This window comes from Triticum dicoccoides, chromosome 1A (assembly GCF_002162155.2).
Source record: "Triticum dicoccoides isolate Atlit2015 ecotype Zavitan chromosome 1A, WEW_v2.0, whole genome shotgun sequence".
In the NCBI taxonomy this organism is placed as follows: Eukaryota; Viridiplantae; Streptophyta; class Magnoliopsida; order Poales; family Poaceae; genus Triticum; species Triticum dicoccoides.
The window spans coordinates 592903033-592917319 of record NC_041380.1 but is presented as its reverse complement, the minus strand read 5'-3'; the positions used below and the strand labels follow the sequence as shown (position 1 = coordinate 592917319).

General features: G+C 45.1%; 2 protein-coding genes across 3 annotated transcripts; one reads left to right on the top strand and one right to left on the bottom strand.

Moving 5' to 3' along the window:
• Positions 1-2896: 2896 nt before the first annotated feature.
• Positions 2897-5997, bottom strand: LOC119293845 (cysteine-rich receptor-like protein kinase 6). 2 transcript variants are annotated; one of them, XM_037572192.1, is made up of 7 exons: positions 5090-5997; positions 4643-4768; positions 4399-4538; positions 4104-4314; positions 3762-4002; positions 3509-3659; positions 2897-3330 (listed from the first exon to the last, which is right to left on the bottom strand). In XM_037572192.1, exons 1-7 carry the CDS (start codon positions 5958-5960, stop codon positions 3076-3078), a joined length of 1995 nt encoding a protein of 664 aa, XP_037428089.1. In that variant the 5' UTR covers positions 5961-5997; the 3' UTR covers positions 2897-3075. The 2 variants fall into 2 exon arrangements, with proteins under 2 accessions (XP_037428089.1, XP_037428095.1); XM_037572198.1 differs by having other exon boundaries at positions 3762-3999.
• Positions 5998-10199: 4202 nt separating this feature from the next.
• Positions 10200-13402, top strand: LOC119293833 (putative receptor-like protein kinase At4g00960). The gene is made up of 7 exons (XM_037572186.1): positions 10200-11144; positions 11394-11522; positions 11613-11728; positions 11817-12027; positions 12278-12515; positions 12628-12775; positions 12882-13402. The coding sequence occupies exons 1-7, from the start codon at positions 10304-10306 to the stop codon at positions 13224-13226; spliced, it is 2028 nt and encodes a 675-aa protein (XP_037428083.1). The 5' UTR covers positions 10200-10303; the 3' UTR covers positions 13227-13402.
• The last annotated feature ends 885 nt before the right edge of the window (positions 13403-14287 follow it).

The following is a 14287-nucleotide window of genomic DNA, read 5'->3' as shown; positions in this document are numbered from 1 at the left end:
TTCACGATTTTAATTTCTTTAAGAATCTATGATACATGCTATTTTTAATTTTTGTATTTTTCTTGTTCCTGCATTTTGAATTCATGTATTCCAAACATGACCGCGGGCATGTCAGCTGACACATCAACGGCTGGCTCGGGCTAGGCTCTTGCTAAGAGTGTCTCCACCAATTGACTAAACTGAGGATCATCATTTTTTTTAAATGCCAAACTGATCATCAATCGGCAACCTAAGACATTTTTTTAATTTTCTTAGACATGAATAGTAGGTGATTTAGCTACTGTGCATTAATTCAAAAACATATGTTACAACATTTTGATTAAATTTACAGGAATTCTTTACAGAAATCATTTCTAGATCCGCTCTCAAGGCATGTTCTTCCTAGCAGGCCGCAGAGGCGGTTCCTAGGCGAGGAGGCGACGAACGTGGCCGGGATGTAATGGCGGCTACGGGTGTGGAGGCGGTGGTCAATTTAGTTAGTTCCAAGGCCATCGGAGGGTTAGGGCTTGGGTGTGGGCCACTTACGCCATCTTCAAGGTTGGGTGGTTCTATTTCAGATGAAATGAGAAGACAGCGCAGAGCAAGGCGTTGGCGGCCTTGATGGTGGCAAATATGCTGATTCTAGTGACAACAAGTGAGAATAAAGTGTGACAAAGGGTGATGGGACAACGACGTGGAATAGTTTGGCCACGCTGAGAGGCAGGCTGGCAGTGAGAGGAAGGTCGGGCGCGCACCTATATTTTCTGAAAAATGGTGTTGCTAGAGCAAAATTAGGATAGAGGGATGTGTTATGGGGGTTGAGAAGCTATATATTTTAGGGATTAATGGTTTGAGGGATCTACTAGACGAGTCTTAATTCCCAAAACCAGAATTTTTTCCCCAACTATAACTTTTCGGGGATCTTCTAGAGATGCTCCTAGTACATAGATGAGATTGTCAATTGGCTTCTTGCCCGGTCCATCGAATATGGAATCCTTGGAAGATTGGGAGAAAGGTGCCCTGATGAGGAGTCCTCAACCAATCGGTCATCACCATGTTGCCATGTAGACAAAACTGAGTGATAATTAGTTTCAACAACTATTATGGGCAGACCATTAGCAACCGCCATCAACATAGCATATCGACAAGCTGCAAGCTCAATAATGAATGGGCCATAAAATCCCAGGTACCAGCAATACTGGCTCATCTGGAAGGGCCCTTCATGGTCCCGCACTACAATGCTCGCGCTAGCACACCCATTCATACCATCCATAGCTTCAGCATCGGGCGAGATAAAGACATTACAAGAATCCGGAAACCCAACTTGTAGTGCTGAAGTTTTAATTCAAAACCCATGACTAAAGGAGTAGCTCGTGACTCTACTCGACTTGACTCAAACTTGATGACCAAGGAGTCGAGCTGAGTTTTAATTTGAACTCGTTAACAAAACAAGTTTAACAAGTTGAGCTAAGGAGTTACTCATTTAGCTCATTAACAGATATGTATCAATATTGTTGTAGACGATTGTGATATGTGGAGTGTACCAAGTTTTCCTTAAGTGTAAATTGGAATGTTGGGATTTGTGAAGAAGTATGTGTACCAAGTTTTCCTTAAGTGTAAATTGGAATGTTGGGATTTGTGAAGAAGTATGTGTCAGCGATTATACTGTTTAGATAACATATATAATATGTATAATTTGATACTCACGTCTATAATGAGCTAGCTTGCGAGTTGCATGAGTCGAGCCGAGTCTGAATTTGAGCTTGTTATGTTTAGTCGAGCCAAGTTAACTCGTTATCTTAATGAGGTATAACAAGTGAAGCCGAGCTGGCTAGACTCGACTTGAATTCCACCCCTACCAACTTGTAAGTCCAGAATAGACTGATTCTTTACTTTTCATTATACATTCTGATATAGAAAAACAATATCGAACTTCGGAAAGAGAACGGGGGAGCATAACCATATGTTGATACTCTACAACGGACTATATACAAGTGGCAATGCCTTTAAAGTTGATTTGAATGTACTCAAATGCCTCAAACTGGGACCTTGGACTGCGTCGGACATTGACTCCAGTAGAGTTAGTTGACTGGCAACCTCTCACTGCCCCTCCTCCTACGCTCTCGGAGACCCCTGACCAGATTTTTTGCCCCACTTGTCTTCTGGAAAATTTTCCATTAACTCACCAAGTGGTGGCCACGTCCTCGCTATAAGGGCCTGTAGCTGAATCAGAATCTTCCTTTGGTAGGCCATCACATGTAAGCTTCTGGCTAGTGATCAAATACTTAAGCGACATGGGCATGCTTGCGCGGCTTTCTCTCTTTGTGGCGAGATCGACATCACGGAGGACATCCTCTTTAATTGTGTGCTAGCTAGTCTTGGATGGAGCAGCGTTCGATCATGGTTGAGCATCTCCTGGAACCTGACTAATGTGGAGGATATTCTTTCTATCCTTGAAATTACTCCGGACACTTAGCTAGGGTGTTTTGGATTGCTTTTACTGCTCTTGGGTGGCCTTTGTGGACAGTGGACTACTCATAACAAATTTACGATTGAGCATTTTTTCCAAACTTTCCTGCTCGCTGTTTGTTTAAAATGGTTGCCTTTATTCAATAGTGGAGCCCTCTCACTAAAGCCGTTGATGTTGATGCTGTCATGTTGATGATTTCCAAAATCCGCACCTCCGCTATCACTCTATCTACCCCATGACCCTCTATGGAGAATCATTGCTAAGTTTCTGTGTTTATTGTCGGGCATGCGCGTCCTTTTGCTTCACCTATTAGGATCTGTACCTAGCTTGTTTGTTATGAACTGTTTTATCTCTTTCCCTGATGAACCTTGTTCTGGACCTTGCCGTGATGGCGTTATTTATAAAGTCGGGCTCCTACCTTTACTCTAAAAAATGGAACACGGTGGCTCAACATGTTTATCTATACATAGCAACACGCATGTGTTCAGTGAGTCAATAAAAACACCCTTTACCAGGAAAACATGTTTTCATCGAGTGCACCACAATCTTATTTAGTTATTGACTCAATAAACCCTCCTCAGAGAGTTGACACCTTTAATTGTCAACCCAAGAACATGTAAATTGTGCTAAGTTGACGTGATTCCCAAGTTGTTGCTAGCCTTCTTGGCATAGAACGCCGGCCTAGATGGGGCAGATAGAGACACAGTATCACTTCCGAGCATCATGACCACAGACGACATAAGCGGTCGATCAGCCGGGTTTTCTTGAACACACAAAAGCCCTATATGGATGCATCTTAGCACGCCGCTCTCTGAGAAGCTAGCGTTCATGCTCGGATCCATCATGTCCAACACCGTTCTTGCCATCCAACGCTCCCATATCTGCACCATTTTTAGTAGCCATGAGCTTAAAAGTCTAAGTGCAGGTTTTCGCCCGGTTTTTCTATAATTAACCGGAATAAATTTTTTGCCTCGTTAGAAAAAACGGCGGCCTACTAAGTGGTAACACGTTGTTGTCTAGTAATAATGGTGATTAGATATTCAAACAGCAAGCACATACTGCATTCAGAAGATCTTGAGATTCCTTAGAATTACTGTAGTCATTGTTCTTCTTCCCCGTTACAATCTCAAGAACCATGACGCCGAAGCTGAATGAATCAGATTTCACAGAGTAGTTCCCACGCATCACGTACTCTGGCGCCATATATCCGCTATAAGAATGTGATGAGGTACGTCATATTTAGTCACTTACCACTAGATGATTAAGCAACATACCACTTGGATTAGCCTGATATAAGTGTTATGGTACTTACTATGAGCCGATAACACGGTTCGTTATTCCATGGGTCTGGTCTTGCGCAAAAAGTCTCGCAATTCCAAAATCTGATATCTTCGGATTCATCTCTTTATCAAGCAAGATGTTGCTAGCTTTGAGATCACGATGGACCACTCTGAGCTGGGAGTCTTCATGGAGGTATTGCAGTCCTCGAGCAACTCCATTAATAATCTTGTACCTCTTTTCCCAATCCAGTTCTACATGTTTCTCAACATCTGCTTTTCATTATTAAAGTAAATGGATATAGAATATATTAATGTATAATATGGAGAGAGAAGGAGGCCATAATTGACTTTGAGCATGATTCAATGGCAAGTACCAAAAAGGAAGAGGTCGAGGCTTCGGTTAGGAACAAACTCGTAGACAAGCAACCTCTCTTGTTGCTCCAAGCAGACGCCAAGAAGTGTTACAAGGTTCTTGTGCCTAAGCTTTGCAACCAAAGAGAGTTCATTTTTGAGCTCCTCAACTCCTTGTGTTGAGCTCTTCGATAGTCTCTTCACTGCTATTTCGTCGCCATCTGGAAGAATACCCTAAAAGATCAAACCAGAGTTAAGCTCAATTAACGAACTCTCAATATAGTTGGCGATTTCAGTAGAGAAATGTCTATTTAGCACCTTGTACACCGCGCCAAATCCGCCATCACCAAGCTTGTTGCTATCTGCAAAATCCCCGGTTGCAACCCGCAAGGTTGAAATGTCAATCAACATCGAGTCTACATTTTCATTGTCCTCCTCGTCAGCGAAATAACTGGGATCTGTTTAATGGTCGATATCAGAGTCACAACGAGTATAGATAACCTACGTCGCTTTGGGTCCTTTCAAAACTTTCCCGTTGTAAACTGGTGAATTTTGAACATACCTGACTGTTTTGCTTTTGATAGTGGCCGCTTCCTTCTCCAGAAAAAGAAGCAAGCCACAAGGTTTATGGCAGCTAGAGTAGGCAGCAGAATAATAAGAACCATGCCAGGGACACTGTATTTTCTCCCTGTGAATTGAGCAATGTACAAGAAAAATGTCAGCTCAAATGGAAAAGATGTTTTAGAAAAATGATTTTTTTTTCATATTTCACTCTAAATTTGGATTGGTATCTCACTTGGTTTGTACATTTAAACCTTTTTTTCTCTAGGCCCTCTAACTCGACAGTATTTTCCATATGGCTCCTTGTTGTTAGAAGGTAGGTACAGAAAAGTTATTAGCGTGCTTCAAAATTTGGCAAAGTTTGACACTGAATGGTTTGTTGTCAATCACTGTGCTAAATCGTTGGCAAGGCAAATGTTAGCATGGTACGGTGAAAATTAAAGCTTACCTCGTGTGGATGCCGCCGCCGGCGGCGGCGACGTCAAAACCGTTGGTACCGCAGCAGGCGCAGGCGCTGGTGCTTCCGTGCTCGGTGCTGGTGCTGGCAGGCGCACCATGACAGGGCCATCAAAGAAGGAATAGGTCTGGTACCGGAAGCTGCACCTGACCTGCAGAGCTCTGGCTCCTGTACTGTCCACGAAATACTCCGGCAACAGCACCATGTTCTTGGCGAGGCACTGCCGGCACTGAACCGCGGTCAGGTCTGGCGTGCACTGCGCCCAGCTGTAGATCTTGGGGAACTCCCGGTCGAAGTCGGCCTCCCCGGAGGCGTACCGCCGCGTGGAGTTGTACGCAGCGTAGTCCGCGGTGGCGTTCACGAGCCTGGCCACGAGGCTGTTGAACTGGCTCTTCTCCGACGTGACATTTGTGTACTCCCAGAACCTATACGTCCGCGCCGCCACCGGCGCGGGGTCCCGGGAGGCGTTGGAGTAGTGGAGCGTGCAGGAGTCGTAGTACATGGTGGCCACCTTGCTGTAGTCGCAAACGTTGGGCAGGTCCCGGAAGGCCTGGGCCAGGCAGCTGAGGCAGGACGTGGCGTTGGCGTCGCCACGACAGAGCGCGAGGGCCCAGACCTTGTCCGGGGTGGCGCCGGCCTCGGCGGTGGCGAAGAGGTCTGGGGACGCCGAGGCGTTCTTGGGGAGGGAGGCGGCGAGGAGGTTGATGTTGGCCAGGTACTTGCTGCCGGCCGCGAATTGGCCGTCGACGCAATCCTGCCACGGGTATCCCGCGGCGCCGGGCGCGAGCAGGGCGGCGACGGCAACGACGGCCGCGGACACGACGAGCCGGTGAGATATCATCCTCGGCCTTGTGGCGGGCATGGTGGAGCGAGCAAGATGTTGGAACGTATGTTTTGCAGACGGGGGGATTAAACTTGGTAGTGCCTAGTGCCTGCCTAGTGCACGTCCTTGACGACGACCATGGCAACTGGCAACGCAAGTCCTTGTCCGTTTTCTGCAACTAGCATTCACGTCCCCATCGCCTGTGACTGAGAAGTACTTTTAGTTTTAGTGTAAAAAAAACCTCTTATATTATCCGACGGCGAGAGTAGCGATCTTCCGTCAATGAAAGGAGAAAACTGAACGGGTGAACCTTCTCCATTCCATTGAATGTAGTCGCAAAAGGTGGCTTGGAGTTCAGTTGAATTGAAGGGATTTTACCAGTTTGGATGCGCATGACTCATCATTCCGCAAAGCCGTGGAGTGGAATGCTTCAAGCAAACCAAACCGTACGTACGTGCGTCGAGTCAAAGTTTATGCTACCTATCTATCTATCTATCTATCTATCTATCTATCTATCTATCTATTATTGTTGTTGTTGTTGTTGTTGTTGTTGTTAAATTATCTCAGTTGTTAGTTTTAACTATTGACGGCTGAGATTTAAAATATGTAGCGTTACATACAAATACTCTTATCAAATATTATCATGCACAAACAGTTTGACATGTCTCCTCCAAAAAAAAGTTTGACACGACTCGTATGCCTTCCCTTTAGAAAAAGGTGTACGAGACAATCATCCATAAGCACAACTTTGGTATTGCAAAATACAGCAGGCAACAACTCCCATGTGAGAGTCCCAACACCCCACCAAAAGAGTCCGAGAACAAAAAGAAAGTCCAAGCACAATACATTCGTGTTAAAAAAAGATTTTTTTTTTATTTTGAGGATCATGGATTCTTTCTTTAGTTAGTGCTTCATGTTGGGATAAAATATCCTCTACCAGATTAAAAAAGAAAAAAATGTGTATGTACACAGCAAAAACTGTGGGGCCATATTTTTTGGCAAAATACTTTTGTTTAAAGTAATAAAGGTGTTACCAGTAATAAATCATGCATGGACAACTCAGACTAGAAATACATGGACATCTCTTAGTGCAAATAATTAATATTTACATTCTCGCATTTTTTTAGTAAATAATGAATCATGATGTATGTTCTTTTTTTTGTGATGGATCATGTATGTTCTAATTACAATGATTGAAATTCAATATTCCACGGAAAGAATTAAGGCATGCAAATTCTTCAGTACAAAGTAGCATTCTTCATGAAAAAAATAGCCTTGAGAAGGACACGGGAAAGCATATACATTGTACATACATAAGATGAATACCCCATACTGTTGTGAATATGAGGCGCATAAGTAAACATATTATCAATGTCTTAAAAGTTTGACCACTATATGATATGAAGAAGTATAGTGATTGGACATGTAAAATCAACTTTCATTTTCATACGTTTATATATGCCGTGCACCATTTTACTATTTTTTATGTATCATAAATAAATATGGCGGCTAAAATTATGAACTGGAAATTGTAAATAATCAACCGTGCCATATGTTTTGGAGCAGATATAACACTATATAACTCTATAATTAAATGGAGCAGATCGACACGTACACCATCATGAAAGAGTCGCAAAACTCTAGACAAAACTATGAATATCTCGATCATTTGTGCTCAATGACTTTGGTTTATAGTAGTAGTTGAGTTCAAGGAGACTAATGGAGTGATAAGTGAATACCCACTTTTAGACCATCGAACAAAAGCTCGGTAGTTATTTCCTTCAGTCGTCCTGCCCAACTATTTGGGCCAAGCTCCGCCACTCCCTCCTAGTCAGAGCTCCATGCAAAGGATGGAGCCAAACAATGGGTGCAAAAATACAAGGACGAGTCTTTCTAACAAAATCAACACCACATCAGGAACAAGCGCAAGATTTCCACACTTCCCAAGAGCACGCAAGGAGATGAGGGGGGAGGTACTTACTAGATTCAGGGCAACTTCTTTCCGGCATAGAAGTTGATCTTCATGCTTCCCCTCGAAGTGGAGCATGGTGATGCCCTCCCATGACAGAGGTACCGATGACTTTAGTTCTGCCGTCACCCATACCAAGGTCTCCTCGAAGGATGGGTGCCCCTTCGCAAACAATCTCCCTCGCTCCTTCACCATAGTTCGAGAGAGCGCCAGATTTGCCCTCTCTTTGGCTTCGTACTCCACCTCTCTTTGTTTTGCTTGACGAATCCGGTATACCCTCGATGATAGCGGGATTTGTTACTACCAACTACGATGCATGGGTAATTAGATCAGTTTGTCTAATTCACATCTAGATGTTTTTAAAGATGTCACATCTAAGCTCCCACAAATATAAAATGCATCAACAAGAAACAAAAAAAAACTAAGACAAAAAAAATAAATCACAAACAGAGTGGACATCAGCTTAGATGTGACATAACTATGTCACATCTAGATATGTCCTAGACAGACCCTAATTAGATACGTACCAGATACGTGATACAAAGACACATCTGATACGTCAATTTTTTTTAAAAAAAATTAGGATACATGGGTACGTTTATGATATAAATGAGACACATATTACCATACAAAAAACATTTAAAATGCGAAAATAAGGAGTTTTGATGAGAAGCATATCTTTTTTATTCAAGTGATGAAGTCTTTCAGCTAATACTCCAAGTGTCATTTTGATCATATGAGATTCTAAATGGAAATATGGCATCAAAACAGAGTAAGTTAGTTAGTTGTAAATACAAATAAAATTAAGAAATAGTTAGATACATCATGCTTTTCCTTATCAAAAATGTGTCACAGCAGTATCCCACGTGTATCAAATATTAGTTTATTAAAAAATGCAAATCAAGGAATACGTGTCGAACTGTATCGAGGCAGTATCAAAGTATCAGGGCAGTATCCGTCATTCATTTTGAACTATATGCGCAATGTAGCCTGCCAGTCCTCCCCCATCTTTTTTTTTTGTAGAAAGTATGCTTGTATTCAAATCAGGAAATAATACAAAGTTCTTAACCTGCACAAGGACACCCTAACAGAATAATAAAGAGCACTAAAACAACCAGTGAAACACGAAGATGTTTATGTGTCATCAACCATGAACCTTGTGAGAACAAACCTGCAACACAAGAATCTACACCCATACCCAAGCAAGTCATCATCTTCAACCACAACATAATTGCCGCCACGCTGGTCCTCCTTTTTTTGCTCTGACGCCGAAAAGACAAGGACACAAAAGTGCAGCCAACACGCATGCAACAGCCTTCACCATATGTGGCTTTGAGTACCGCTAGATGTACCCCTTCCATATGAAAGTGAACTAGGATCTGGTTCCGGCGCCGCGGCAGGGCCAATCGCCCAGGCCAAACAGGACATCCCTCTAGCAGAAATACGAAGGAGGGAGAACAACATCAAAAAAAATCATACCGGCGAGGAGGAATAATAATCTCCATTTCCACACAACCACATCCCATCCGATGACCAACCCAACTAGTGTCGGTCGATCTTCAGACACCATAGCCCGCAACCTCAACGAGTTCCGGGGATCCCCCACCCCATTGGCTCCTAGACCAAGGCAAGAGCCCCGTCTGACTACGAATGGAGCATAGGAAAACTTATTCAGGCACGACGCCATGATGGCTTCAGCAACTCCCTCAACCCTAACCAAACTGAGAACACACGCGACCCATAGATCTGAGGTTCCCCCTCCCTCCGACCGCCAGAGCGGCCGACGAAGGCAGAGGGAACCAGCGGCGGCGTCGACGACATGCAAAGGGGCCCGCTCGCCTCCTGTTTGCCTGGCTCGGGCCCTCGTCTCATGTACCAACTGCCTGATCCTCCCACATCTGCATGTGACGGATCCCGGCAAGCCGCTCCCCCACGTGACCCGCCGCATTGGTTTGAATCGCCCATGCCCCTGGATTTGATCTCAATCTAGATCCCCCTCTACGTGATCTTCCGTCGGTAGAGGGGGGGATCAGGACATGCCATGGCTTTCTCTCTCGGAGTGACGAGGGAGATAGGACACCGTGATGAGGCGCCGACATCGGCGCCGGCAGGGACGGGTTGGCCACACTGACGAGAGCTGTCATGCGGGTCCCAATCTTGTGCGCACTCCTGATGCCCTGTTGGATAGGGCTGATGACTCGTCCACTTGCCAGTCATGATACCACACACCCAAAATTGCGGCCTGCGGGCGGCCAATCAACTTTGACTCCTTTGGATTGCCACTTGCGCACCCACTCGTACTCGTGGAAAAAAATATGACAAATGGTGCGTCGCCGTCGCCGTCCCCGCTCTGTCGTCGTGCCAAAGAAAAGCGAGCCGGTCCACCGGTCTCCCCCCACGCGCTTCCACGGTGATGCTCCCCGGCGGCTACGCCGTTCTCCCCATGATCATCGCGGCCCACCTGCTGGCGCCGGCTGAGTCGGCCTCAATGGAGTGCGACGGCAACCCCCAAACGTCCAGCAGCACCTTTCCCTCGACCCTGAAGCTGCTCGCCGCGGGACTCCCCGGCAACGCCTCCACCTCCCCAAACGGCTTCGCCACCGCCGTCGTCGGCACGGCGCCCGGCCTGGTCTACGGCATGGCCCTCTGCCGGGGCGGCACGAACGCCTCGTCCTGCCGCGCGTGCGTGGCCAAGGCGTTCGGCGACGCGCAGGCAAGCTGCCCCGGCGACACGGGCGCCGCCATGTACGAGGACGGCTGCGTCCTGCGCTTCTCCGTCCAGCGATTCCTCGATTTCCTCGGCGCGGACCAGTGGCAGGTCCGTGAGATCACTTTCTCCGTTGTCGCGGATCGGGCCAGCGTCACGGTTTCGGCCGCCTGGTTCGGCGCCGCGGTCAGTGCGATCCTCACCGCCGTGGTCAACCACGCGGTGTCGTCCCCGTCGCCGGCGGCGAGCAGCAATTCGACCATGAGAAGCAAGTACTTCGCCACCGGCGAGGAGGCCTTCAACCCCAAGGTATACGGCCTCGCGCAGTGCATGCCCAACCTGGCGCCGGCGCAGTGCGACGGCTGCCTCCGGAGACTCCAAGATGAGACAGCACCCTACATGGGCACTAACCCCGGATGGATCGAGGCTGGCTCCGCGTGGTGCATCCTGAGGTATGGCGTGCGGCCGATCTACGACGGCCAGGCGATGCTTCAGGTTCCGGCCCCGCCACCGCCATCTCCTTCTGTCACTCCCGAGCATGGCGCAGGTAGTACTAGCAGTAGCAGCTACTCCCTCCGTTTCAAAATAGATGACTCAACTTTGTACTAACTTTAGTGTCTACTCCCTCCGTTCCAAAATACTTGTTGTGGTTTTAGGTCAAATTTGTACTAAAAGCACGACAAGTATTTTGGAATGGAGGGAGTACTATTTTGGAACCGAGGGAGTAGCTAGCACACTTTCAGTTCCCCTTCTTATCTGAGCAAGGCATTTATCTTCTACTTTTATCATCATTCAGGAAACACAAGGAGTGCAACAGGAATCTATGCAGGCATTGCTTCTTCTGTTGTCTTGTTATTGATTCTACTATCAGTTTTCGCTTTCATCCGCTTCAAGAGAAAAATTAAGGCCGCCGAGGACGATAATCGTGAGTAGAATCTTGCATCTAGCATGTCTTCTGTTCAAGAGCCGGACTTGTTGTTTACTGATAACATTCTTGCTTTTCATATGACACTAGCATTCAAGAAAATGGCGAGAGCCTTGATCTTTGATTTGCTGGCACTGCAAGAGGCAACCGGAAACTTTTCAGAGGCGAATAAGCTTGGAGAAGGTGGTTATGGAATTGTATACAAGGTAAGAAAACAAGCAAGAAAGCGAGTGCAAAAGGAGTCGATGTATCACTCTATCGGGCTTTGTCTGAAAAACAATTTGCATGTTTCAGGGAACACTGCCGGATGGGCAAGAAATAGCAGTTAAGAAGCTTTTGGGAGCAACTGAGCATGGTTTGCATCAGTTGCGCAATGAGGTGGTTCTATTGGCAGAGCTTCAGCACAAGAATCTTGTCAGATTACAGGGGTTTTGCTCGCATCAGAATGATACGTTGCTCGTCTACGAATATATCAAGAATGGGAGCCTCGACAACTTTCTTTTCGGTATTTATTTTCCTCTCCGTTCACTACTCTGCGTCGAGCTATTCACTCGGTTGTATCAAGAATGAACATGTATTTTATTGAAAAAAATCACTACTGTAGTATTTCCAGCAAATTAGTTACACAACCAAGATTGATATTCTGCTTTTTTTCTTCTTCTAAACTTCTTCAGGCAAGTGAGTATTTTGATTGTTCCTTATTTATCTTTCGGGGCCATCTAATGTAAGTTGAACATCATTCTTTTCGGCAACAGATACCAGTGAGGAAAATACTCTAAACTGGGAGCAACAGTACAACATCATTCTTGGAACTGCCAAGGGAATACTGTATCTTCACGAGGACTCGAGCCCAAGGATAATCCACAGGGACCTTAAAGCGAATAATATTCTTCTTGACGAGGAAATGGATCCTAAAATCGCAGATTTTGGATTGGCAAGGCTGCTACAAGAAGGTCACACTCATACTCAAACCACTAGAGCTGCCGGAACACTGTAAGTCAAATGCGTATATTGAAGTTTGCATGAACAAAAAGGATACTTTTAACTATGAAGTATTTCACTTAGTGAAGGTGCGTTTCCAAGCCTAATTGCTCATCCTCTGCAGCGGTTATATGGCACCAGAGTACGCAGTACACGGAAGTGTGTCACCCAAGATTGATATTTTCAGTTTTGGTGTACTAGTCCTCGAAATTATAACCAGGAGAAGGAACTGCAGTTCGGATTATGGGGATACCGTGAATCTCATTAGTGATGTAAGTGCTGGATTTACTTTATTTTCATCAGTTTTTAGTGTCTTTGAACACTGTAACATTTATATTATTGTATCTAAAAGCATCATCCATGTTAACCATCTACCAGGTGTGGAATTATTGGAGAAAAGGAACAATATCACAAATGATGGACGAATCACTCATTGGATACCCTCGAAGCCAAGCGCTACGGTGCATCCACATCGGGCTGCTGTGTGTCCAACCGGACCCTGATGACAGGCCTCAAATATCAACCGTCATTTTCATGTTAACAAGGGACACCATGGAGCTTCAGCCACCGGCACAGCCTGCATTCTTCTTTGGGACAGAATCACCATCTCCAGCTTCTCCACGATATGGGCAACGCCGCTACATGCATGTCCGACCTGATTTAGTACCGGAAGATGACGTATCTTGGAATGAGGTTACGATTACTGAGCCATATCCTAGGTGATATACGATCCGGATTCTTGAAGCGGCCATGTCATGTTTGTCATAATGGAGGCCAGTAGGCCGGATCAGGTTTACGTCTTCATTGCAAATCTTGTAATCACGGCCTTAAGCCACTCGAGATGAATGGTAGTACACTTATTTTTCAGTGCAGATGGATTGATTTCTTTGTTTGTCGCACGCCGGGGGTGCAGTGTCAGCATCATAATCAATGAAACTGTTGCTTTTGCATTAAACCTGCATAATCGACAATGGAATGCAGCTAAATTTAAACATGTTACTTAGCATCGGGCTCACATATATTATTATAAAATTGTGTTATAGCTTATATTGACCATTTCGATTGCTTTGCAGTTGTGAGCCAACAATATATGTGTCTGTTTCAACATCTCATAATCTCATGCTCCCCTTTTGAATTAAACCTGCATAATCGACAATGGAATGCTTGTAAAGATTGGAGGAAGCGTTGAACCCTTTGATCTCGGGCCGCGATGTATATATTGAGAGATTTGCCGTGGCTTACAAGTTGTGGAGATCGCTAGGATACTCCATGAGATGAATGAGAGAGAGACGGAGAAGGATTACATAGAGAGGAGAGTTAGACAGAGAATACAGAAGAAGAGATAGATGTTTAAATAAGCTTCCTATCTAATCTATCCAACATCCTCCCTCAATCCAAACCTATGAAACCTTGTCTAGGTTTAGATTGTACTTAAACTCATTTAGTCTCCTCATAGTAAGTGGTTTGGTGAAGCCATCAACAAGTTAATCTCCAGTTAGAATAAACCTGATGTCAAGTAGCTTTCGAACCACTCTTTCTCTGACAAAATGAAAATCAACTTCTATGTGTTTTGTTCATGCATGGAAGACAAGATTTGCTGAAAGATATGTTGCATCAATATTGTCACACCATAACCTTGCATCTTGTGGAACTTTTATTCCTAGCTGTTCAAATAAGCTTCCTATTTAATCTATCTAACAATGCTAGCTACTAAATTTGCGCATCACTAATATCATGACATTTGAGACTAACTTGCACTTAATGTTGGATGTTGTTCTATCACC

Bases quoted from the DNA above. Each gene is read 5' to 3' on its own strand.
- LOC119293845 (XM_037572192.1), bottom strand. From the start codon at position 5,960: ATGCCCGCCACAAGGCCGAGGATGATATCTCACCGGCTCGTCGTGTCC. The intron at 4,539-4,642 runs GTATGTTCAAAA...ACCATTAAACAG, and splicing joins ATCAAAAGCAAAACAGTCAG to ATCCCAGTTATTTCGCTGAC. The intron at 3,660-3,761 runs GTAAGTACCATA...ACATTCTTATAG, and splicing joins AACCGTGTTATCGGCTCATA to CGGATATATGGCGCCAGAGT.
- LOC119293833 (XM_037572186.1), top strand. From the start codon at position 10,304: ATGCTCCCCGGCGGCTACGCCGTTCTCCCCATGATCATCGCGGCCCAC. The intron at 11,145-11,393 runs GTAGTACTAGCA...ATCATCATTCAG, and splicing joins CACTCCCGAGCATGGCGCAG to GAAACACAAGGAGTGCAACA. The intron at 12,028-12,277 runs GTATTTATTTTC...TTTCGGCAACAG, and splicing joins CCTCGACAACTTTCTTTTCG to ATACCAGTGAGGAAAATACT.